Below are 23,930 nucleotides of genomic sequence, written 5' to 3'. Positions count from 1 at the left end.
ATAATAATAATAATAATAATAATAATAATAATAATAATAATAATAATAAATAAATAAATAGATAAATAAATAAATAAATAAAAAAGAAAAAAACTTTTTCTTTTCTGACAAGAAACAGTCCTCTCCGTAATAAATAAGCCCATCGAACCCCCGTTCTTTTCTGCTTCACATCACCCCGTCCCCCCCTCTCGTCTTCCTCACTTCCTCCATCGCTGCAGCTCCCTCTCGATCGGACCGCCATGGCCAGCCAAGCCGAATCCTCCGACCCGTAAGTCCAGATCTTTCTCCTCAAAATCCCGCCTTTCCTCTCACCCGTCTCCGATTTCCCGGTGTTTCTCTTCGAAATCTGACGCTCGCCCGATCGATTTGTTTTTCCTTCATTTTTTTTTTTGGTTTAATTTGTGGGTTTTGGATGCAGCAAGGGGACGAAGAGGGACTTCAGCACCGCGATCCTGGAGCGCAAGAAGGCCGCCAACCGCCTCGTCGTCGACGAGGCCGTCAACGACGACAATTCCGTGGTGTCCCTCCACCCGGAGACCATGGAGAAGCTCCAGCTCTTCCGCGGCGACACCATCCTCGTCAAGGTTCGTGGGGTTTCGCCCCCTTTCCGGGGGGATCAATTCGATTATGAGTTTCTCATTTGGGCGTGATTTGTGGGCGTGTCGTGTTCTAGGGTTGCGTCGGATTGGCGTGTCGTGATCCGTTTTTCGAGTGTGGAATTTGTTGGAGCTTCTCGAGTGGCGTTTTGGTCTGGATTTTAGTAGAATTTGTTTGAGCTTTGAGGTCGATATGTGGCTAATTTGAAACCTGGAACCTCTGATTGTGGATTTCGTGATATTATCTGAGCTTCTGCAGATTATAATGCGGTTCGATTCTGCTGTTGTGTTTGCACTATGTCGTTCCCTGCATTCAATGGACGTGTGAGGCGATTGATGCAAAAGATGCAAAAGATCTATTTTTTAGCTCCAACGGTCATAGTTTCTATGCTATCATGCTCAATCTTAACTCTTATGACTTGATTTTACTAAGTCGCAACTGAGCCATGTAAGCTACTTAGTTACATTACTCTTGGTGATCGAACATCTTCTCATAGTAGAATTCTCTCTCTCTCTCTCTCTCTATAGTACTTGTGCTCTTGCACATGTGATGGCATTGTCTCGCATTGTTTCCATCTTTCTGATGTAAAGGACAGTTGTTTTGGTAGCATGGCAATATAGGTTTCAGATTGTAGGCAATGATTTGTGGTGGTCTTAAAATGCTATCTTCTTTTACCCAGGGGAAGAAAAGAAAAGACACTGTCTGCATTGCACTTGCTGATGACACATGCGACGAGCCAAAGATTAGGATGAACAAAGTGGTGAGACAAAACCTGAGGGTTAGGCTGGGAGATGTTGTTTCAGTGCATCAGTGTCCTGATGTCAAGTATGGAAAGCGGGTTCACATACTTCCTGTTGATGACACCATCGAAGGGATTACTGGAAATCTCTTTGATGCATTCTTGAAGCGTGAGTTTCCCTTTTCTAAGAACTTTTAATACATAACTGGATGGTTCCCTCTCATTTATGTTGACGTAGGAAATACTGTTTTGCTTGCTTAGGTATTTTTCCTATGTGATCAGTGCCCTCTGTAGTCATGTTTTTTTAAATCAAACCTACCATCTGATAGTATTGTAGTGCTGAGATTTTTATCTTGAAGATGTATTATGTATCCATTTTTACATTCATGGAATTGTGGTTAATATTGTATGCAAAAATTAATGCATATCACATTAAACACTTGATGGAGTAAGAAATCATAATTGGAATAACCAAAATAAATAAATAAAGATAAACATAAATCTGCCTGTTTCCGTGAATTTTTTGGACTCTTTATGCTTTCCTAAGCAATGGCAATTAGCATCTTTAATTTTTTCATATCCAGGTTTGTGGCCTGTGTTTGGTGGGTTCAATTCGTCATTTTTATCTTTTATAATTGTAATCCCATTAAAGTGTTTGTTCTTTGATTTGCAATCACTATCCTGGCTCTGCTTGTTCCTCTGTTTTTTGGGTCAACAAATCCAGTGAATACTAAGGTTGCCAGTGAACGAGACCATCCCAAAACAATGGTTTGTTTGCGTTGAATATGGAGATTTTCAATATTTATGTTTTGCAGAGTTTTCTTACAGAACTTTCCTTGATATATATCTATGAGACGACGTTACTTCCTAAAAGTGATAAGTTGACTCTTATATGCCTTCTGATATCTAGGTGAAAAGATCTATGAGCTGCTGCTAGCCTTTGTGAGGGATGCCAGTGCTTATTTTCTAGTCAAACGATTAAACCATTGATTGCATAAGCATGTTAGTTTGAGTACAGAAACTTAAATAGCTCACATTCTTTTGCAAAGATGATCTGTGGACTGGATGGACAACTACTAATTTGTTGGATTCACTCTCTGTAGCTTACTTCCTGGAGGCATATCGCCCTGTGAGGAAAGGTGATCTCTTCCTTGTTAGAGGAGGAATGAGAAGTGTTGAATTCAAGGTTATTGAGACGGAACCTGCCGAGTATTGTGTTGTTGCCCCAGACACAGAGATCTTCTGCGAGGGAGAACCTGTGAGGAGGGAGGATGAGAATAGATTAGATGAGGTTGGTTATGACGATGTTGGTGGTGTTAGGAAGCAAATGGCGCAAATTAGGGAGCTGGTAGAGCTGCCATTGAGACATCCACAGTTATTCAAATCAATTGGTGTGAAACCACCAAAAGGAATCCTGCTGTTTGGACCTCCTGGATCTGGGAAAACCCTCATTGCTAGGGCAGTTGCGAATGAAACCGGTGCCTTCTTTTTCTGTATCAATGGACCAGAGATCATGTCAAAGTTGGCGGGTGAAAGTGAAAGCAATCTCAGGAAAGCTTTCGAGGAAGCCGAGAAAAATGCACCTTCCATCATCTTTATTGATGAGATCGATTCAATTGCTCCGAAGAGAGAGAAGACTCATGGAGAAGTCGAGAGGAGGATTGTTTCTCAGCTGCTAACGCTCATGGATGGTTTGAAATCTCGTGCCCATGTCATAGTTATCGGAGCTACTAACCGACCAAACAGTATTGACCCAGCTTTGAGAAGATTTGGAAGATTTGACAGGGAAATCGATATTGGAGTTCCTGATGAAGTTGGGCGCCTTGAAGTCCTCCGCATCCATACAAAGAACATGAAGCTTGCGGAAGATGTATAAGATTTTCCTTTTTGTTTCCTGAGCAGTTTGTTGTATGAGTATCTTCTTTTTCTGCTTAATTCTTATAATTCCATATAATGTTGTGCAGGTTGATTTGGAAAGAATTGCTAAGGACACGCATGGCTATGTTGGTGCTGATCTGGCTGCTCTCTGCACTGAAGCTGCACTTCAGTGCATCAGAGAGAAGATGGATGTCATTGACTTGGAAGATGAGACGATAGATGCAGAGATACTCAACTCCATGGCAGTTACAAATGAGCACTTCCAGACTGCTCTTGGAACAAGCAATCCATCTGCTCTGCGTGAGACGGTAAGTATTTTTAACATGTAGTTTATGTATTACTTTGAGCTGCTCCATGGTATTTTTCTCCTGTACCTTAGTTTGAATCTAATGCCTGCAACATTTATTCACCCAGGTGGTTGAAGTGCCGAACGTGAGCTGGCAAGATATTGGTGGTCTTGAGAATGTCAAAAGAGAGCTTCAAGAGGTATGTTACTTGTATTCTTTTGGTTTTTGTGTATGCTTTTGTGCAGTCTTAAATTTGGAATTTAATGCTTGCTTCATTTTTTACTGTGCAGACTGTTCAATATCCAGTGGAGCATCCTGAGAAGTTTGAGAAATTTGGAATGTCACCTTCTAAGGGAGTCCTTTTCTATGGACCTCCTGGATGTGGCAAAACTCTTCTGGCTAAAGCTATAGCCAATGAATGTCAGGCAAATTTTATCAGTGTGAAAGGCCCTGAGTTGCTTACTATGTGGTTTGGAGAGAGTGAGGCAAATGTACGTGAAATTTTTGACAAAGCCCGACAATCTGCCCCCTGTGTTCTATTTTTCGACGAGCTTGACTCAATTGCTACACAGGTTTGGTTTTCTTCAACCTCTGTATTGTTCTTGGGTTGGATTTTGATAACCATCTAGGGATGGGAGTATATCCTGATTGTAATATTGATGAGAATGGTTGAATGCAGGCAATATTCTCTCATCCTAGAGTTAAAATGTATCCTCAAAAAAAGCTATAAATGAGATACAATTCCATCTGCTTGATGTGATAAAACTAAATATTCATTAGTAGACTGGCAACCTAGAATTATATATAACATATGTATGATGTAAATGCTGCCCTTATGCTCAAGTTAATGAACAAATTGTCGTCAATGGTATTATTATTTTCTGTGTGCGCTTTGTGTCTTTCTATGAATACCCATCACAAAGTAATCTGAGGTTTCGAAGTTGATATCTTCTGTTGCCGAAACAAGAGTGGGATTGGAGATTGCTGAATTGATTTAATAAGCAGTGTGGTTGATTTTTGTTAATCCTTGAATGAACACCTAATAAGACAAAACTTGTTATGTACAAATGCCTTCATTCGTTTTCCCTTGGTTTTTTTCTGAGGTATGTGGGGTTTTTAATTGTCTCATTGACTGAATATTTTGTAGTCCTGATTTTGCTTAGCAAGTGACTTCCACCTTATTTTCTTGGCTGCATTACATGCAGAGAGGAAGCAGTGTTGGAGATGCTGGGGGTGCTGCTGATAGGGTTTTGAACCAACTGCTCACTGAGATGGATGGGATGTCTGCGAAGAAAACTGTGTTCATCATTGGAGCCACCAACAGACCAGACATTATAGACCCTGCACTTCTACGTCCAGGCCGTCTTGATCAGCTGATTTACATCCCTCTCCCTGATGAAGACTCTCGACATCAAATATTCAAGGCATGCTTGAGGAAATCTCCAGTCTCCAAAGATGTTGATCTGAGAGCTCTTGCTAAGTATACACAAGGTTTCAGTGGTGCTGATATCACAGAAATATGCCAGCGTTCGTGCAAATATGCCATCAGAGAAAACATCGAGAAAGTACGGTTCCTCTTACGTGATGTTTTACTGTCTCTGCTTTCAGTGACTTGAGGTATAATGCATGTGGGATGGGTGGGAGCCTTAGTAGAATCAAGGTTCCATCTTCATTCAATTCCATTATTTCTGTACCGCAGGGGGGAATGACCATCCAGCTAGTGGTCTTAACATCTCGAGAATGATGCTGCCTATATCTTTTCTAGGATTCCTTTCACATTGCTTTTCTATTGCTTACATATGAATGATCGTTCTTTACATTTTCGCATACTTTTCACATCTCCTAGACTGATTAGTTTCCTGTCTAGATGTTTTTGGTACCAAATATAGCCCTAGGAACTAAGCTTTTCCTCTTCTGTTGTGTGTTTTGCAGGATATTGAGAGGGAGAGAAGGAGAAGGGATAATCCTGAAGCCATGGAGGAGGACGTCGAGGATGAGGTGGCAGAGATCAAAGCCGCACATTTCGAGGAATCGATGAAGTATGCTCGCAGGAGTGTGAGTGATGCTGATATTAGGAAGTATCAAGCTTTTGCTCAGACACTCCAGCAGTCGAGAGGGTTCGGAAGCGAATTTCGCTTTGCAGATGCCAGTGCTGGTGCCGGTGCTGCGGGATCAGATCCTTTTGCAGCTTCTGCTGGCGGCGCTGATGACGACGACCTATATAGTTAATCAGATAATCTATTGTGTTTCCATTTCCATTTAAAACCTTTCTCCTTCCTGTTTTATTACTGTATCCTGTTGGAATTGTCTAATGGGAATGCCATGGCTTCATATTTGTTAGACTTTACTCCAATCATTTTCGTGATCTGAACTTCTCGTGTTTCTCACGTTATCAGCTAAGTGGCCATCCCTTCGAAATCTGTACTGTCGTGATTTTTCTTCGTCGATACGTGTTACTTTTTTTCGTCGGTCGAATGTGGAAATGTGTGAGTAGAAATGGGACCATCTGCACTCCTACGTCTGTGTTCAGCATGCGGTAACAAGTGGCTTGCAGGAACCTCAGCCCTGTTTGGTGGGCATTTGGAAGGCACTTTGGGACTCTAAAGTCTTTTAGCCAAATGTAAATGCGTTTGGTTTGTTTTTTTGGGCAACTTAGACTTTAGACAAATGCAAATGCGTTTCCATTTTGGCTCTTTTGACAAGATACAAGGCCTAAGGGTTTTTAGCCTAATGTAGCTCCGGAGTTACTTTGGGGAGTTGTATATTCGGAATGCAAGTCATGGTACTGATTATCTTCTCCAAACCGCTGCACACCACCGCATGAAGAAGCCGATCGGAGGTCAACGATCGCCGGCTAAGGGGTTGTATGCGCCGGCAACCGTTGTCGAATCTCAAGGGTCACGCAACCCGCTTGAGGTTGCGCGACCTCAGGCGATGGTCAGGGTCGGGAGACCCCGCATGACCCTAGGCAACCCTAGGTCGCCGAGGTCACGTGACCGGGCGAACCCTCAAGCGAACCTCGGTGACGCCTGGGTCGCGCAACTCGCGCGATCCCTGAGGGCGTGACCCTCTGGGGCCAAATCCGACCATTCGGCGATTCAATGGCGGACTTCAAAAAAAAAAAAATACAAATTTTTTTGTTTTTTTAATTTAATAAAAATCATTTGCAAATGCAAATTTTATCAAACAGTATTTTAGCCAAAGTTATTTTTCAATACAAATTTTACCAAACGTTATTTGTATTTTGAAAAACTCTATTCTCTCAAAGGTATTTGCATTTTTCAAATGTATTCCCTAGAAATCGAACCAAACGGGCCCTTCATCTCTTTAAATGTATTCAAATTGCAAGACGCAAAAACTACTTAAAGGAATCAATGTTGGACTAATTGGATCGTTAGCATCAAAAGAGGGGTTTTGAAGTTTGTTTCTTTCGCTAAATCAAGAATGCTCCATCTTCAATTGGATTTTACATTATTATAAGAGGTATACTCGTACCATTTGGTAGGAGATTATCAATTTACTCTAAAATATTCTTTTATCCAATAACAAATGGAGTGCCTGGACAAATTAAGCAAAAAGAAGCACGAAATCTGTATTCGGTAACTAGCATGATGCAAGCTCCGGGGAAATTTTGGGGGGAAGAAAGAACTAAGCAAAGATGAAACTTATTTGAAAACCAGTGATGATCCCTCATGAAGGATGACGTTATTCATGATCCTACTACCAGCTGATCATGTAAAAGTCTGAGCTAGGATTTAGAAACAAGTAATTCATGCAACGTGCAAATTTCACTGTCACTCTTCCCATTCAATTTGCATGCGTATCTTATACATAATCCACGAAACCCTCTGTACAAATCTTGCCAATCTCCCTCTGCGAGTTGATCCGATCGCGAGGCCACTTCAGACCATGGTGCTCCTCTGCGTCGCTGGAGGAGAAATCACGCCGCTAATCGAGGTCTTTTACTTCGACACCGTCCTCAACCTGAAGGAGATGATCCAAGACGCCCTCGGCGTGGAGATCGGGAGACAGACCTTGGTGTACGACGAGCGGGCACTGCTTGATGATGAGGAGATCCGGCACTGCATCTTCGGCCAGGACCCCGCAACCGTGACACTTCGCGTGGCTCCATTGCCTGAGGGAACAAAGATTACCGTCCAGCTCGAGTCCTCCCTGAAGCAGGGCTCTATGAGAACCCGAGAGACAGACTCCGTTGCCGACCTACGGAACAAGATCGAGAGGCGATGGGGTCTAAGGAACTGTTCAATCTCTCTCTTTCACCTCGACATTCAGATGAATGAAGACTTGCCTCTCTCTGCATATTATGTAGTTGATGGAGCTAAAATTGACGTTCAAGTCACCTTCCTTGAGGAAGGTCGTTAATACGGTTGGAACATTGATGTTAACTAGGGGACTGAACTTGGCACTACTTCCTTAAAGAATAGTAATTAAGAAATAAAGGGATATATGCATCCCTACATCCCACTTACATTGTTAAATTTCTCGTCTCGCCGAGTTCACATTAATCAAGTTCCCGCTTTATAAATCTTCCATGGTTAAATTGGAAAAGATATCACAGCAGCTGATTTTCCGATGCAATTAACTCGGTGAAGGAAGAAATGTAACGATCAACTAACTGTTCCTGCCTCTTACGTTAGCGATCATGCAAGTCCCGTTACAAGGAAAGAGCAAGTTTTCGTCGACTTGGGTTGAAGATAGTTTACCCTCCTAGGCATTCTCTCAGTGTATCTATCATCTTTGATATCTCAGAATACCATCAGCAAAAACTAGAGTTAATCAGTGCTCGAGCTTGCAGACGGTCGCAACCAATTTAAAGCAGCTTACCGACGATGAACTGTCCAACGCGGTAATCCAAATGCATCGAATAAGGATATTTTCCGAACCCATGTAGTTCGAGTTTGATGTTTTCTTAAACCTGTTTTAGTCGGGTTTTAAATTGTTTAAGTAACCCCCATACAATCCGTCCCCCGAAGTACTAGTTGTTAAATCTATTCATTCATGACTGTTAAAAAAGAAAGATAATTTCTATTTTTGCGGATAGTAACTTCCTCCTGTTATTGCCAATAAAGATCTACAGTCGAGAACCATATTTGCCGGAAGTTGATGTTTCCCATTAGCACTTAAAATCATCAAAGGAACTGCTTCTGAAAGAATCAACAGTCACTTCCAGAAGACGAGTTCCTTCATTCCAGGCCAAGATGGGTCCTTGCTGCAGACTTTCGAGTTCAGATAACAAAATGTTCCCGTGACCTAGCCCCGCAGAGAAGTCAGTAACCCGCCTTTCATCCTCATCTTAAACTAAACCCCCCGTGCTCAGTTCCCCAGGATTCGTTTTTGCACTACCATCGGTATTCGTTTTCAGTACACCTGAAGTTGGCTTCTGCAAACTTGAACCATATCAGAGTCCTCCGTTTGACTCTCAAGTTCAAGATGAGTCATCGGGTCATTACTTCTAGTCTCTGTAAAGGGATAATAGCGTTATCCAGAATCTCCATAGTCCTCGTCTTCCTGATAAGCCACAGAGAAGCGAGAAAAAATGTTTTTTGGGACGAAACAACATTCATTTGAAGCCAAGCAGAGATGTTACCATTGAAAAAAAAGGAAGGCCAAAATGAAATATTTATCAAGCTTTCCTACACCTTCCTCGCCTTACAGTGATCCGTCAAAGCACGATGTGCATCTTTAGGCTCTTTAGTAATTGGTACAGCTCTAAAAATTAGTTAATATCCTGGTAATCTGAATCTGAAAACATGGGGAATGTGATTTAGTAAACATGAATTTCCAACAAATTTTGGAATATAAAACCCATGCGGAACATGCGCTAAGCACACTAGTACATATAGTAAAACATACTTTTTGTTCATTGAATGCAATTAATTTGTCCTTCTCGTTTTCGTAATTACAACCTTGTTTTGTGAAGTTTGTTTACCAAAATCTTGTCTTACCGAAGAGGGTTCTTGGCCATTCATGAGGTACAATAAAATGATAATTATGTCCTTGTGTGTAACATCTAATGCACATAAAGTTGGAATTTACAAATTGATGAAACTCATTCTTATTCTAGTCTCTTTATCTATATTATCTAATATATCTAATCACTTGGATAATTATGTACTAGAAAATACAATTCTTGCACAATATAAAATGAGGTAGGGTGTCTAATTGCATTTGCACAATAATTGAGGTGATTAAGTCCGTTAATGCCTTTCACTTAAAGATGCCTTGGAAAGTTGGTGACCTAGCCAGGATATATATATCCACACATGCACATGCTTAGTTATAATTGAATCTTTTGCTTTTGGGTTTGAGTCTTTAATAAATGCCCGATAGCATTATTTCGAATCCTCAATAGATTCTGGTGATCAATATAGTAGTAAGAAATTAGAGTTTTTGTTTGAGGAAGAGATAATGTGTTCAATAGGGCTTAAGTCTTGGTAAACTCCAAACATATAGCAACACGTTATGGGTCACTTCCCTATCATGCTTTCCACTCGGCTGTCAAACTGATCTGATCTCTTTCGCCCAGTAGTTTTCATTAGATGTTCCAATCAGAGCAATCAGAAATGCATCTCGGCTTCTTTTGAGAGTGACCAACCAGGATCGATGGACATGGGATGAGACAGTGCGCAACGATGAACGGCCCTTTGGACAATGGTCGAACATACAGACAGATCGTGGAGAATAAACTAATGCTACAATGATTCAGGATTTTAAACTTTGTAATGCTCAAATGATCAAAGAGGAATGAGGTCACGACTGCTGCGTCACCTCGCGTGTATGCTGACTTTATGGAAAACGAGAACTGATGATCTCCCTCCTGAAGTGTCTGTAAGCAATCGCTGCTGATAAAAATGTCGTTTCGGCATGAATTAATTCGAGTTATTGACCAAGTCATGAATACAGATTTCTCTTATCCATGCAGCCAATTTCGAGCGATGCTGCTCTATAAATGTCGAACTATAGGACTAATCTCATTGAGGAAGCCATAGTTGGAAAAAGTACCGATGGAAATTGATCCTAGGAACTTTTTTGTTGTTCGCTAATGGAATAAAAACAATGGACCCACAACACAAAATCAAAATACTAACACGATATTTGAAATTTGATATTTAATAATTTTATCTGTTTCGCGGGTACATGAATCTTTCCAGTCTAATACCAACAAAATTAAAATGCTAACACATGTATAAAGCCAACATCAATAACTGTATTCGTTTCATCCAACGGATAAAATCTTTTCATTTGTAATGCTTTTCCATGTCAAAAGTGCTTTTGATAAAGTGATTGATTTTATATTCAAACGCCTTTTGGATATAAAAGTGAAAGTTCGCACCAGGGGAATTGGTGGAAGTAAGAAATGCATGCGTAAAATGTAATGGCAATACATACTTTTAATCACAGCATTTTCTACTTAATTTTTCACTGGAGAAGAAAAATTTACCTGCATATATTCCATCTAGCCGTTACCTTTTTTCGGGCCACTTCCTAGTTCCTACCAGTGTGGATGGAGTTCTTTTTAAGGTACGTGGACGGGACAATTCGGTACGTCTATGAAATCAATCCGATCGAGAAATTAGAATACAAATATCATAAAAAAAGATCATTTTAGTTTTTTGAATTATAATTTTGCCCAATTCATATTGTTCGATTTTGAATCTCACAAGAAGGTGGAAGGTAAATTTGTATAAAAAGTTCTAAATTTATCATAATTTTGTCATTTCAATTCTAAACATTTTAAAAATTTGTCAATTGAATCTATTTAGCTAATTTTAGCTGAAAATCACTAATATGAATGTTAGCCGTTTTACGTGGCACGGTTAGCGCTAACATAAATAATTTATATAATTTTAAAAACTGATTTTTTTTTTTATTTTCTTCCTCTTTTTCTTTTCTTTTTTTAATTTTGCCTTTTATTCACCTGTTATTGGCAAGGGTTAGTTGGCTCTCACCTATGACCAACGAAGGTACTTGGTTAAAAAAAAGTAAAAGAATGAGAGAAATTCTAAAAACAAAATCATTCTTTAAAAGAATAATAAAAAAAATATTCACATAAGCATCGATCATCTTGCATGGCCTTACTAGCGTATGTGTCAATAATTTTTTCTGGTCGATGAATTCAATTGACAAATTATCAAAAAATTTAAGACTCAATTGGTGAAATTAAAATTTTTTAATATAAATTAACAAAAGTGCAATAAGCTTATGATTTTTTGGACAATTTTCCTAAAGGTAAAAAGAGAAAAAAAATTGTTTCATGAATTTGCACTAACCGTAAACTTATAGTCTAATGTAGATTAGTACATGGAGATTGGTGGAATTTTGGTGGATCAAGTAAGGGTGATCGATTTCCGATTTGGTCGATTCTACCTAGGAACAAGGGAATGGAGTGATTGGTCTTGGGACTAGAACTAGTCACTTATTTAACATGAAGATGAAATTAAAAAAAAGAAAGACGGTAAGAGATTTTGGCTTTTCTACAACAAAAAGAAAGAGGTCTAACCAATCAATCAAGGAAATCTTCCATGCTTTTTCTCCAGCAAAGGAATTAATTCCTCCAAGCTACACGAAAAGGGGCAACAAATGTGGCGGTAATCAAAGAGGGAAGTAAAGGAGATTGCCTCCACTTTATTTTTGCAACAAATTGGCAAGGAATCCGGTCACGAGGAAAAAAAGTATACGCAAGGGATATTCTCTTTGAAAGATAATGTGAAGGTCAGTCGACATCGAATGTATAAAAGGAAAACATGAATTAAAAGAAAGGGCGAAAGATTTCAGCACTAATTGAAACAAAGCAAGCCAATGAGATTATTCATGACGCTTTGTTCTCTTTTTTGAAAAAATTAATATATATTATTTGGTTCGGAAATTGGATCGCTACTCTCGAAAACCGAACTCAATTGAGCTGGTCAAGTTCGTTTTGCTCACCCTTAGTAGAAATGTGGTAGTAATCGAAGAGGGAAGCAACGGGGATTACCAAGAGAATCTGGTCGTGAGGAAAAAAAAGTATACGGAAGGGATATTCTCTTTGAAAGATAACGCGAAGGTTAGCCAACACTGAAGGAATAGAAGGAAAATATGAATAAAAAAGAGAGTGAAACATTTCGGCACTAATCAAGCAAATCAAATCAGTGAGATCATTAATGCCACTTTCTTCCCTTCTTTTTCGAAGAAATGAACATATAATATACATATTTAGTCCGCGAATTAGATCGACACTTTCGAGAACATATAATATACATATTCGGAGAGTCGAACTCAATTGGTCCGATCAGTCCGTCTTGCTCACTCAATATAAATTTGTTGGATTAAGTGCTTTTTATAATATTCAACGACTCCTTTATAGGAAAGTAATCAGAGTCCGTACGTAACGAAAGTTGCCGAAGATTCGGCTAACTGTTTTTTTCGATTGTCGGAATCGCGACACGATCGACGCCAGTCGATTTGTCCGCGACGGCATGGTTTCTTTCTCCTAGCTTGGCTTCTTCCGCCGCCGCCGCCGCCCGCCGCCGTCGCCCCGCCTCTCCTCCCCCGCGAAGCCCATCGTTCTCTACTCCTTGTTTTCTTCTTCGTCTCGCTTGCTTACTGTGTTTTCTCTCTCTTCTTCGAGAAAGCTCCGTCTCCTCCTCGCACCAATGGTCCCAGTGGCTTCTCGTCGATGAGTCCATGCCCTTTCCATCTCCGCCTGGAGGCTCGCCTCCTCTCGCCGTTGCGGTGATTGGGTAGCGCCTTACTTTTTGTTCTGCGGGTGTCATGGTTTTCGGGTTTGAAGGGTGGTGCTGTCGAGAGGGATTAGTTTCCAAATTGGTGGTGGCCTTGGGCGACGTGATGACGTCCCGGTTCTCTCAGTCGGCGGCGTCCCTGGACCACCGCGGCCTGTCCTCCGGCAACGAGGACGGCGGTTGCGGCACGAGCGGCCCTCCGTACTCGCCGCAAAATGTCGTCTTGCGTGAGCTCCGGCGCGAGGCGTCCGAGGCCTGCGCGCCCTGCGGCCCCTCCGAGAGCGGCTTCGTCTCGAAATGGCGGCTTAAGAAACGGGTAAACTTTCTGGCGTTCGTTCTCTCTCCTTTTTTTTTTTTTTTTTTCACTCTGCTCGTTAGCTTGGTCGATGATGTTCGATGTTGTTAGTTTGTGATTAAGTGCTGGCGGACTGATGGACAAAACTTGTTTTTTCTTCTTCTTTGCACTGTGGCTGCTCGGGAGGTTTGTTGCCCGCTGAACTGGGTTTGTGTTGCAATAGTGACATGGTGCTATTCGAGTCGAGTGATTTGCATTCCTCATGATTATGTGTGTAAGTTGTGTTGCACTTTTTGATTGGTAAAAGAGATGGCTAGGGCAAAAGGGGGTGAATTATTTCTTAATGATTAAGGGTTATGACTATGCTCTATGCTACAAAACACTAGATGTAAATGCGTAACATAGTGAGGAATTTTTGTTGGCATTCTTCCTGTAACCTCCATTTCTAATGGGGACAACTGGGGAGTTGGGGAAGCTAAGAAATTTGGTTCTACTAGAACTGGCCCGCCTCTCTGTCTTACCCTGGCTAACTGGCCGGAATTGTTCTCAGTGTACTTCTCTGAACATTAAGTTATGGGTATGGCCTGATCTTCTGAACTGAGAAGCCCTTTGGCAATCAAACTTCTGATTCTAGACTGCTTTCTGTCATTATTTTCGTCAATCTATGCAGGTAATGCATTTGCCATATATGTACCTGCGAAATGGTTCTTTTGTTTGGATGTTCTGCTCGGTGTACAAAATTATTATGGTGCATTGACCTTAGGCTTTCCCGCTATCCATCCAAGTTTTTGGTGGGTAAGAATGTGCTTTAATATCTTATTCCCCACAAATCCGAAAAAACAGGTAAGTGGGAATCGATCAATGCAAGAAGCATCTACCTATAAGGCATGGAACTTGTGGGATATGTATTCGGATATACTGATGGCAGAGCTGCAATTTTCTCTGGCATAGATTGGCATAGGTTTCAGTTATCAGTTTTAAAGCGATAAGTCAGTAAAACTCTTTAGCTCAATAACATGCAGCAGAGTCGTAAATGACTATAACTAGAAAATTAGAGAGCCTTTTAAAATGCTTTTAAAAGCTTGAATTGTCTTGGAGGATCTTTTTGGCTTATCTAGTTGAACAAATTTCTCTAGTCATTTTGCTTTGAAGCAATTGTCTTAAAAGTAGGGCGAATTGTGTTTAGCTGGAACTTTTAAGAAGAGTTAGTAAATTGAAATTTTGGCTGCCTGAAGTGATATGGACAGGTGAAATTTTTATTTAGCAAATTATGTTCTAAAAAATTTATGGCTTTCATGGTAGTGGATATATTGATATAAGAACTATATATCTCGTCCGGTTAATGAAATAGCTTTAATATATTTCAAGTGATAAGTGTTGAATTACATTCAGAAGAAGCACTCTTATCTTCTGATGTGGTTTTTTATGTCTATATTATTTTCCTTTCTAATTTATTGGGCTGGGGGATCCGCAGTGCTGGTGCTTCCTGAGTGCCAACTTCTGGTATTTTATTTACTCTGAGTTCCTCACAAGGTGCATGTCACAATGTTGAGCGGGCCATTAAAAGTGAAACACTGAGAGTCATTCATTTGGTTTTGAGGGGAACAGCGATTTGTCTACTTTATTACTTCAAGTATGACGCAATCCACATCAATCAAAGCTAAAGTTATTGCAGAAACAGTGCTCATATAAAGTGTTGCTCTATTTAAGGTGTAGAAATGAAAACATGTCTTTGTGGGATGATGTTGTATATTAGCACTACATTATTCTTATCTTGGTAAGATATCCTTGCTTGAGCGGCTTTTTTCTCCGTGTGTTAGAGGAATGGCTTCTCTCTTTCTATCAAAGATAACATGAAATTCTGTGTGTCTCCTTCCGTTGAGAGATATACAGCAGCCTTTGTACATTTTTTTGCATGTGCAGTCATGCTATTTGCAGAGCGCTCTATTTTATTTTCATTTAATTCATTCATTAGAAGTTGGCTGTTGCAAAAGTAGTATAAGGAAATTCATTAGTAAGAATGTTAACTTTACAGAGGTAGAAATTAAAGAAAATGCCGATGCTAGTCTAGCGATGAGATGTTTCTAATGGTTTGTTGCTCTGCAGACTAAAACGAGATGTGTAGCTATTGTCTTATGTTTAAACATAAGTGTTGATCCACCTGATGTTATTAAGACATCTCCTTGTGCCAGAATGGAGTGCTGGATAGGTAGATCACTTCTTTCATGCTTTGGAATTCTTTTCTGCTTTTATGGTATCTCTTTGCTTTGCAAAATTGTTGCGTGATATATGTGCTTGCATGCGCGCATGTACTTTAATTGAGAACAGATGCTTCTTTTATCTATATATGGATATACTTCATGGCATAGCATCCTTGTCTCAATCTTCATTTTACTTGATTGAAATCAGCGTTTTTTAATTGGATGATTTTCAAAATATCTCTTGATTCAGCAATTGTAGATTGCTCCTTTTCCATCTTATTGATGGCAGCCACATGGAGATTATATTTGGAGTTGACTTTTAATAACATGTTTAATCTTTTTCCTTTTTGTTGGATTTAATTCCCTTTTTAGATCCACTTTCAATGCAACCTCGAAAAGCTATTGAATTAATTGGAGAAGCTTTGAAGAAACAGTATGAAAGTTGGCATTTGAAGGTGAGATTTCTTTAACCCTTTTTAAACAATTTCCTTTTACTTTGTTTTCTGGTCTTCATTTACTACATTCTTGCAGTCCGAGCAGGCTTTTATGAGGAAGCTTGATCCTACCATTGACGAAGTAAAGAAACTGTGTATAGTGTGTCGCAGACATGCCAAGTCTGAGAGAGTTCTGTTTCATTACAATGGTCACGGTGTTCTAAAGCCAACTACAAACGGCGAAATCTGGGTTTTCAACAAGGTAATATATCTTATTTCTTTGCTCTTTTCGGCATTTTGTTGAATCTAAATGTTGCATGGTTGGACTGCTACTTATGTGGTTTTAATTGTCACATTTGGTTAAGTTTCTTTTTAATGCTGTATTGTGCCATTTTTGCAGAGTTATACACAGTATATTCCCCTGCAGATCAGTGAACTTGATTCTTGGTTGAGGACGCCATCGATATATGTCTTAGATTGCTCTGCTGCTGGTTTGATAGTCAATGCATTTGTAAAGGTACTCAAAGATGGGCATGCTTTCAGCTGTTAATGTTATATCAAATCTAACCATCTGAGATTGTTTTAGTGTTTGTCATATATTTTTGGACTTCGCAATGACTAACATTTATGAATTCATGGTAGCTTAATGACTGGTGTGCTGCTCATACTAGTGAATCCACAAGGGATTGCATTATTCTGGCAGCCTGTGAAGCACATCAGACCCTCCCTCAGAGTGCTGAATTTCCTGCTGATGTCTTTACGTCTTGCCTCACCACCCCCATTAAGATGTTTTTAAGATGGTGAAACCTAGTTCCTTAAATATCACTGTCTTGAATTTTATCTTATTCATTTTGTGCCTTTTAATGGTTTAAGTTAACAACCTGTACCTGGGTTTTTTGCATGTGATGGTGCTTCACACTTTGGTCTAGTCTAATGTAGCAGTGAAAAGTTGTTTTCAACAATGACTTGAAAGAGGTATATATTGCATTTTCTAAATCGAGGGGACATGCTCCAGTTTATATGTACTGGGTTTTCCATAGGTTCTTCAATAACAAGGATAATTCTTCACAAAGTGACACATATGCATGCTGGTGTTCTTCTTTGCTGTGGGTGTGGAGGTTCTTATGCTTAAGTTTGTATAAGTTATATAGCTTTCTCCACAATCATTTGTAGGTAGAGATGTTCTGCTTAGCTTCCTCTACGTTGATAGGCCAAATAGATGATGAAGCTTGGCTACATGATCAAACTGAAATTGTTAGTTGACACAATTTAGTCTGAGAAAACTCTTGTTCTAAAAAATTTGGCTGTCAGGTTCCGTACCAGATCACTTCTATCGGAGTGCCTTGATTATTCTCTGATTGATAAAATTCCTGGTCGCCCAGATGATCGCAAGACGCCTCTGGGAGAACTGTACTGGATTTTAACTGCAGTGACTGACACTATTGCTTGGAATGTTCTCCCTCATGGTAGTAGTGTTATTCTTTGTACTCAAGTAGTGCAGTTTGTTTAATTTTCTTATTTTGATCAATTGCGTATTCCTCTGCCTCTGGTCAATATTCAATTGGTGTGCTACAGATTTGTTTCAAAGGTTGTTCAGACAAGACCTTTTGGTTGCCAGCTTGTTCCGAAATTTTTTACTTGCTGAAAGAATCATGCGGTCAGCTAACTGTTCGCCAATATCTCACCCAGCACTGCCACTGACGCATCAGCATCATATGTGGTACTGCAATTGCTTTCGGGATCAAGTGTTTTCATGTTGTTGACAATTTACTACTGATTTTATTCTTGGTGTATCTAGGGATGCATGGGACATGGCTGCTGAAATCTGCCTTTCGCAGCTTCCGTCTTTGGTTGAAGATTCTCGTGCAGAATACACGGTTCGTATTTTTACTCTGTACCTTCAAATTGCTTGATCTCACTCATGGTTTATCCTCAAGTAACATCGTTGGGTGTTCTTTCAGCCAAGCCCTTTTTTCACCGAACAGCTAACAGCATTTGAGGCATGGCTTGATCATGGGTCCGAGCATAAAAAACCACCAGAGCAGTTGCCTGTTGTTCTTCAGGTGTGATATTGCTCTAGTCATATTTTGGAGTCATCTTGTGACCATGTCACACCTTTAGTCTTGCGTGTTCAAGTTGTGCTGTTGGTCTATAAGCCTGAGTGATTGAGATATCTCGTTGTGCTCTTAGGTTCTGCATGGCCAGAATCATCGATTCCGGGCACTTGTTCTCCTCGCAAGGTTCCTCGACATGGGACCTTGGGCTGTGGATCTGGTAACAATGGTGGCTTTGATTTTGTGTTCTCCCTTTTGATATACTTCCTGCTACTTTTAACTGTAGTCTTTTGAAAAAACTTCCTCATAGGCCTTGTCAGTTGGGGTATTTCCATATGTCCTAAAGATGTTGTGCACCCCAACTCCAGAGCTGCAGCATATTCTTGTTTTTGTTTGGACAAAAATTCTTTCCCTAGACAAGGTAATGATGACAGCATGTGTTGTTTAACTGCAAAATGTAAAACATGGTTGGCTGGGATTGCTATATTTGGATCTTGTTCCATGTGTAGATAGTGTAGAGTGCACTTGGTCCATCACTTTTTCTCTTTTTTTTTTTGGGGGGGGGGGGGGGAGGAGGGGGTGAATTGGATAGTTTTGGGGGTATATGGGGCCATAACAGTGTCCATATTTTAGATGAATCTGGATCGAGTCACTGGTTGGACAGACTCAACAAGGGCACGACTTAGTGTCATTGTGGCTGTTTCTTCATCCCAAGAGGAAATATGGTGCTATGTATCTTATGTAATTGCCATAGTGGAAGTGGAAATGTCTGTTCTGTGCTTTGGACTCTGTTGCTCTATGATCCTAGAAGCAATTTTTGGGATTAGTTTTCATCAGGCACTACATAGCAACTGTTACAAAATGTGAACATATGGTCCTTTGGGAAGGGATTCATCTATTTTAGGATGGAGGAAACATATATTGAGCGAAAGAAAATAAGAATATGGTTCGAATTCAATCACTATTTGCGAGTATGTTGCTTTTATTAGGAATTCCTTAATGATTAGTGATGTATCATTCTGAATGGCCTTCATTTTTTCACTTGTGCAACAATAGTCATGTCAGGTGGATTTAGTAAAATCTGGAGGCCACACATACTTCATCAGGTTTCTCGACAGTAGGGAAGCATATCCCGAGCATCGCGCAATGGCGGCCTTTGTTTTGGCCGTCATTGTGGATGGCCACCGTAGGGGTCAGGAAGCATGTGTCCAAGCAGGCCTTATCCATGTCTGCTTGAGGCACATATGGAGTCCAAATCCAAAGGACACGCGGACTGATCCGTTGTTCCTTCAGTGGCTTGCTCTTTGTCTGGGAAAGGTTTGGGAGGATTTTACGGAGGCCCAAATGATTGGTTGGAAGGCAAATGCCCCTGCTATATTTGATCCTCTATTATTCGAGCCCCAACCAGAGGTCTATACTTAGCTTTATCATCTCAATCTTGATGAAGATAATTCCTGCCTATTGTATTATGTAAATGACATTGGCTTTCTAAATTCTGTATTTTTTAACTTCAGGTAAGGGCTTCTGCTGTTTTTGCCCTGGGTACCCTGCTTGATGTTGGGTCTGACTCTAGTACAGATAGCGTTACTAGAGATGAAGAATATGATGATGATGAAAAGACTAGGACTGAGATTAGCATTATCAAAAGCCTCTTGGGTGTTGTTTCAGATAACAGCCCCATGGTGAGGGCAGAAGTCGCTGTAGGTTTGTAATCTCCCCATATGTTGTATGCAGTTCTCCTTTCTTTTGTTTTCTGAGAATCTATTTAAGTCAGCAAAAGATGACACTGAATCCAACTAATTTCTTGATATTGTCTGGGATGAAGTGGTCATGGAACTTCTTGATCACTTAATGTTAAAATCAGTTTGATCATGTCCTGCTTCTGATCTTTGGACTATGTGTGTCTTAAGAAATTTCAATTTTACAAAACTTTATTTCTCTACCTCTCGCCATATATTGGACAATTCCAGGCAAAGATGTACAGTGTCTATTAAAAAACTGTATAAAAAAGATATTGTTCCATTATAGTTGGATGTAATTAATTGCTTCACATATATGCTATTATTTTGGAAAAGTATTTTACCTCGTGCTTGAATCACACTTGCTGCTTTCTGTTTCAACACCAATTTCCTTGTGATTTAAGAAAGTACACTAGCTTTAAAGTTTTCCTTGGCTTACTTGCCCGTTCATTTTGGCCTAGACATTGTTGATATCAGATGTTATGTTTCCTCATGGTTCTTAATGCCATCTTGTTCAATCAGTTCAGAGAAACTATGCTTTAATGAAAATATGTTTTTGTTTATTTCAATGAGTTGTATATCATGACCATTACTTTAGTATATGTATCCAGACTATGGTATTACTGTTGGTTGTAGTCATTATCTTGCGCATCTTAATGCTTTAATGCATGTACTAAGAACGATAATAAGGCTAAAATTATTGTTGTTACTTCATCATCTGCTATTCTCGTTTATTGGGTAACTTGACTGAAGATGATAGGTAGATGATTGTTCAAGGTGATCGACCACAATGCTTCTACCTAGGACAACCAACTCATGCACTTGTGCCATTGTTTTCTGGGGCCGTAGCTTACAAATGACCCTTGTTAAGGAATTTCAATTACCACAAGAAAAAAGGGATTCCAAGCATATTGTGTTTTATATGTTCCGTGAAGCATACTTTCCATCATAACCACTTCTTCTTATCTCTTCCAGCTATGCTACTAAACAGGAGTTCTAATAGTAGTTTATCTTGTCTCTTAGATGAAATTTGGTCCAGTAATGTGCATGCAAAACATGTGCAAAAATGCTTAATTGGGGAGTTTCCTGCATTTCTCTGGATTATATTTCTTTACTGGACTGAATGACATTTTAATTTGACAGCAATGGGACGGTTTGCTTTTGGTCACAACAAGCACCTTAAGTCAATTGCTGCTGCCTGCCGGAAACCTCAGTCTAATTCTTTGCTGACTTCTTTACCTTCACTGGCACAAATAAAAGGCATGGGCAGTGGATGTACCACAATCCAGCTTGGAAGTATTGTTTCATCTCAAATGGGTCCCTTACCTAGATTTGGCAATGATAGTCCATGGTTTCGTGAAAGTAGGGTCTCATCTAGCAGCCCTCTCGTTGCTTCTGGAGTTATGCATGGATCTATATCATCAGATGATTCATCTGAGCACGCCGATTCTGCAATAGTCAATGATAGTGTGAGCAATGGCGTCACCAACAATTTCATGCCAAAACCACTTGATAAGGCTATTTATTCCCAGTGCATATCAGCTATGTGCACTTTGGCAAAGGATTCATCACCACGCATAGCAAGTCTTGGCAGGCGTGCGCTTTCCATTATTGGTTTTGAGCAAGTAGTGACAAAACCCTTAAAAAACTTTGACATTAGTTTGCAGTCTGGTGGAACAGTAGTAGGATGCCCTAGTGTTGCTGGTCTAGCACGGTCCACTTCATGGTTCGACATGCGTGCAATGGGTAATTTCTACTTAGCTCAAAGTCTTTCCTTCTCTCCACCCCCCCCAAAAAAAAAAAAAAAAAAATAGAAAAAACAAAGTGCTTCTTCTCTGTGTTAATTACTTATAGCGGACCCCACTTTTTGTTGTCTGGTTGCATTTATTATCTTGAGTTGCAAGATTGGTAATTTGTCTTCCTTTGTTTAAATCCATTCCTTGATATTCGGCTATCATTTGCAGGTCGCTTTCCATTAACATTTAGAACTCCTCCTGTTAGCCCTTCTCAGCCAAGTTATTTAGCAGGAATGCGAAGAGTTTGCTCTTTGGAGTCCAGGCCATATTTGATGAGTTCTCCGGGATCTGGCTTAGCTGATGCTATTTTAGCTTCTGGAGGAACTGCAGGGGCTCCAGAGCACAGTTTCCTTCTGCAATCGACTATTTATAATTGGAGTTGTCGCCACTTCTCCAAGCCATTGCTTACTGCAGCTGAGGATTCTGAAGAAATATCAGCTACAAAGGAAGAGGGAGATTTGCACTTGAGCACATGAATAAATGCCAATAACACTCTTGTGAGTCCTCAACATTTTCCTTCTATTCACCATGTCATAAAATGTGCATCCCCTTACCCTTTTTTAGTGTCTTCTCTTTTTCTTTCTTGACTTTCAGCTGCTGTAAACGTAATAGCCAAATTGCTAGCTGGGATAACAGATTTGAGACGGGAACAAAAGCAGCCATGTTGCAACCATTTTCTCCCGTTGTGACATCTGCAGATGAGAATGAACGCATTATGTATAGCATGTTCTGTTAAATGATTTCATTCATCAGAGTTTGATAGTACTTTGGAGCTCGGCAGGGCAACTTCCATGTTTCTTTTTGAGTGTTTAACCACAGTTTGCATTTGAAGATTTTGGTGGATGTGGAATTTCCATCCACATTCTTCGAGAGCTCTTCAAGTGCAACTCTAGGCACGATCGTTGAAGTCAGCCGACTCTGCTGCATGTGGACATTTTATGCATTTATGCCTAAAATAAATGCCTAAAATATCCTGTTTTCAATAAAATAAATTTTGTTTGATGACCCTCTAATGAGCATTTTATTTTTTTATTTCCGTGTGCAGATTCCATCGTGGATGGCGATGGATTATACGCCGTCAAAGATGTACATAAGTGTCTGAAAATGCAACACTGTACATAAGTGTCTGCCTCGTCTGTCACATATTGATCTCATTAGTGCTGTATCTAATGTACGCATGATTCTAGTTATTCCTGCTTTTGTCATACATAGGCTGGCCAGTGGATCGTATGGTGAGTCAACAACTCGATGTCTTCTGAACCAAAGGAAATAACCTCCGATGCTTGTTTCTGTTCTGCCCCCCTCAATTACTTCCTGTTGGTTTTGGACTATGCAGTGTCTGAATCTCTAAGTAAAATGCTTTTAAAACAAGGGAATGAGATTCAGTGTCTGTCTCTGCTCTCTGCAGTCTCTAACATGAACCAAAGCCGCCTCCACTAGTTTTACTCCAACACTCTCTAACTTCTCTTTAAAAATACCGTAATGTAGACCGGTAAGGTTAATTAGTATCAAACTGATTTACAGTTGAGCGCGTTGTAGAATCAACTAATCAATGTGTTACCAGTATACATTTGAATTTAATTGGTGTCAAACATCGGTAGTAACTCGACGAATTTGATCAGTCCATCCATAATGGATTACTATATTTTTGTACTACACGGCTAGTATAACGTTTCTGGGTTACTTCTACTAGTTTATTGCACAAATCATAGAGAAATATAGGTATACTTGCACGATTTATACAAATGACGAAGCGAGAATCAATATTCAATACTGTTCACTATGCCTCTCTTCATTTAATTTGTAAAAGAGGGGAATAGGGCGGTTGGTGCCAATGGATCGGATAGCCTCTATGAAATGTTCAGTTTGTGCTACAGTTATTTAGATCCAAGGTTGGCATGCTTGTCACCGCAGCTCCAGTATATGCTAATAACATAGCAATTAAAAGTCATGGCTTGTACGGGCATTGGCTGGAAGTAATGAGGATGATGACAGAGATAGTAATGTGAAAGTCGGATCACCTGTTTGAAATCTTGTAGTAATTAAAAGTCATGACTCGAACGGGGCACTAGCCGGAGTTCATGAAGAAGATGATGAAGATAGTCGGAGTCAACGTGAGAACTTTCAGCTCCTATGGGGCCCGGATGTCTTTTCGTACCTTCGTGCTTGC

General features: G+C 40.0%; 2 protein-coding genes across 4 annotated transcripts; both read left to right on the top strand.

Annotated features, from left to right (window-relative positions):
• Positions 1–144: 144 nt before the first annotated feature.
• LOC104425081 (cell division cycle protein 48 homolog) lies at positions 145–5,921 on the top strand. The gene is made up of 9 exons (XM_010037667.3): positions 145–268; positions 419–584; positions 1,277–1,505; positions 2,440–3,206; positions 3,301–3,522; positions 3,629–3,700; positions 3,792–4,073; positions 4,707–5,066; positions 5,434–5,921. Exons 1-9 carry the CDS (start codon positions 240–242, stop codon positions 5,728–5,730), a joined length of 2,424 nt encoding a protein of 807 aa, XP_010035969.2. The 5' UTR covers positions 145–239; the 3' UTR covers positions 5,731–5,921.
• Positions 5,922–12,892: 6,971 nt separating this feature from the next.
• LOC104425080 (regulatory-associated protein of TOR 1) lies at positions 12,893–23,050 on the top strand. Of its 3 annotated transcripts, XR_001982175.2 has the most exons (18): positions 12,893–13,557; positions 15,643–15,745; positions 16,110–16,192; positions 16,269–16,433; positions 16,572–16,688; positions 16,814–16,971; positions 17,483–17,637; positions 17,747–17,891; positions 17,970–18,048; positions 18,133–18,234; positions 18,362–18,445; positions 18,536–18,646; positions 19,282–19,635; positions 19,740–19,929; positions 21,108–21,710; positions 21,929–22,257; positions 22,355–22,477; positions 22,806–23,050. XR_001982175.2 is itself a non-coding variant. In XM_010037666.3 (17 exons), the coding sequence occupies exons 1-16, from the start codon at positions 13,273–13,275 to the stop codon at positions 22,234–22,236; spliced, it is 3,042 nt and encodes a 1,013-aa protein (XP_010035968.3). In that variant the 5' UTR covers positions 12,893–13,272; the 3' UTR covers positions 22,237–22,257; positions 22,806–23,050. The 3 variants fall into 3 exon arrangements, 2 of the variants coding, with proteins under 2 accessions (XP_010035968.3, XP_018720596.2); XM_010037666.3 differs by lacking the exon at positions 22,355–22,477; XM_018865051.2 differs by lacking the exon at positions 22,806–23,050 and having other exon boundaries at positions 22,355–22,759.
• Positions 23,051–23,930: the final 880 nt, after the last annotated feature.

This window comes from Eucalyptus grandis, chromosome 11 (assembly GCF_016545825.1).
Source record: "Eucalyptus grandis isolate ANBG69807.140 chromosome 11, ASM1654582v1, whole genome shotgun sequence".
Classification (NCBI taxonomy): Eukaryota; Viridiplantae; Streptophyta; class Magnoliopsida; order Myrtales; family Myrtaceae; genus Eucalyptus; species Eucalyptus grandis.
Note: the sequence above shows the minus strand (reverse complement) of the source record. Positions and strands in the feature narration are given on the sequence as shown.

Excerpts from the sequence above, each read along its gene's own strand:
- LOC104425081 (XM_010037667.3), top strand. The coding sequence starts at position 240 with ATGGCCAGCCAAGCCGAATCCTCCGACCC. Across the intron at positions 1,506-2,439 it reads CTTTGATGCATTCTTGAAGC|CTTACTTCCTGGAGGCATAT; the intron begins GTGAGTTTCCCT and ends CACTCTCTGTAG. Across the intron at positions 3,523-3,628 it reads CATCTGCTCTGCGTGAGACG|GTGGTTGAAGTGCCGAACGT; the intron begins GTAAGTATTTTT and ends TTATTCACCCAG.
- LOC104425080 (XM_010037666.3), top strand. The coding sequence starts at position 13,273 with ATGGTTTTCGGGTTTGAAGGGTGGTGCTGTCGAGAGGGATTAGTTTCC. Across the intron at positions 18,235-18,361 it reads AGTTGCCTGTTGTTCTTCAG|GTTCTGCATGGCCAGAATCA; the intron begins GTGTGATATTGC and ends TTGTGCTCTTAG. Across the intron at positions 19,636-19,739 it reads TATTCGAGCCCCAACCAGAG|GTAAGGGCTTCTGCTGTTTT; the intron begins GTCTATACTTAG and ends TTTTAACTTCAG.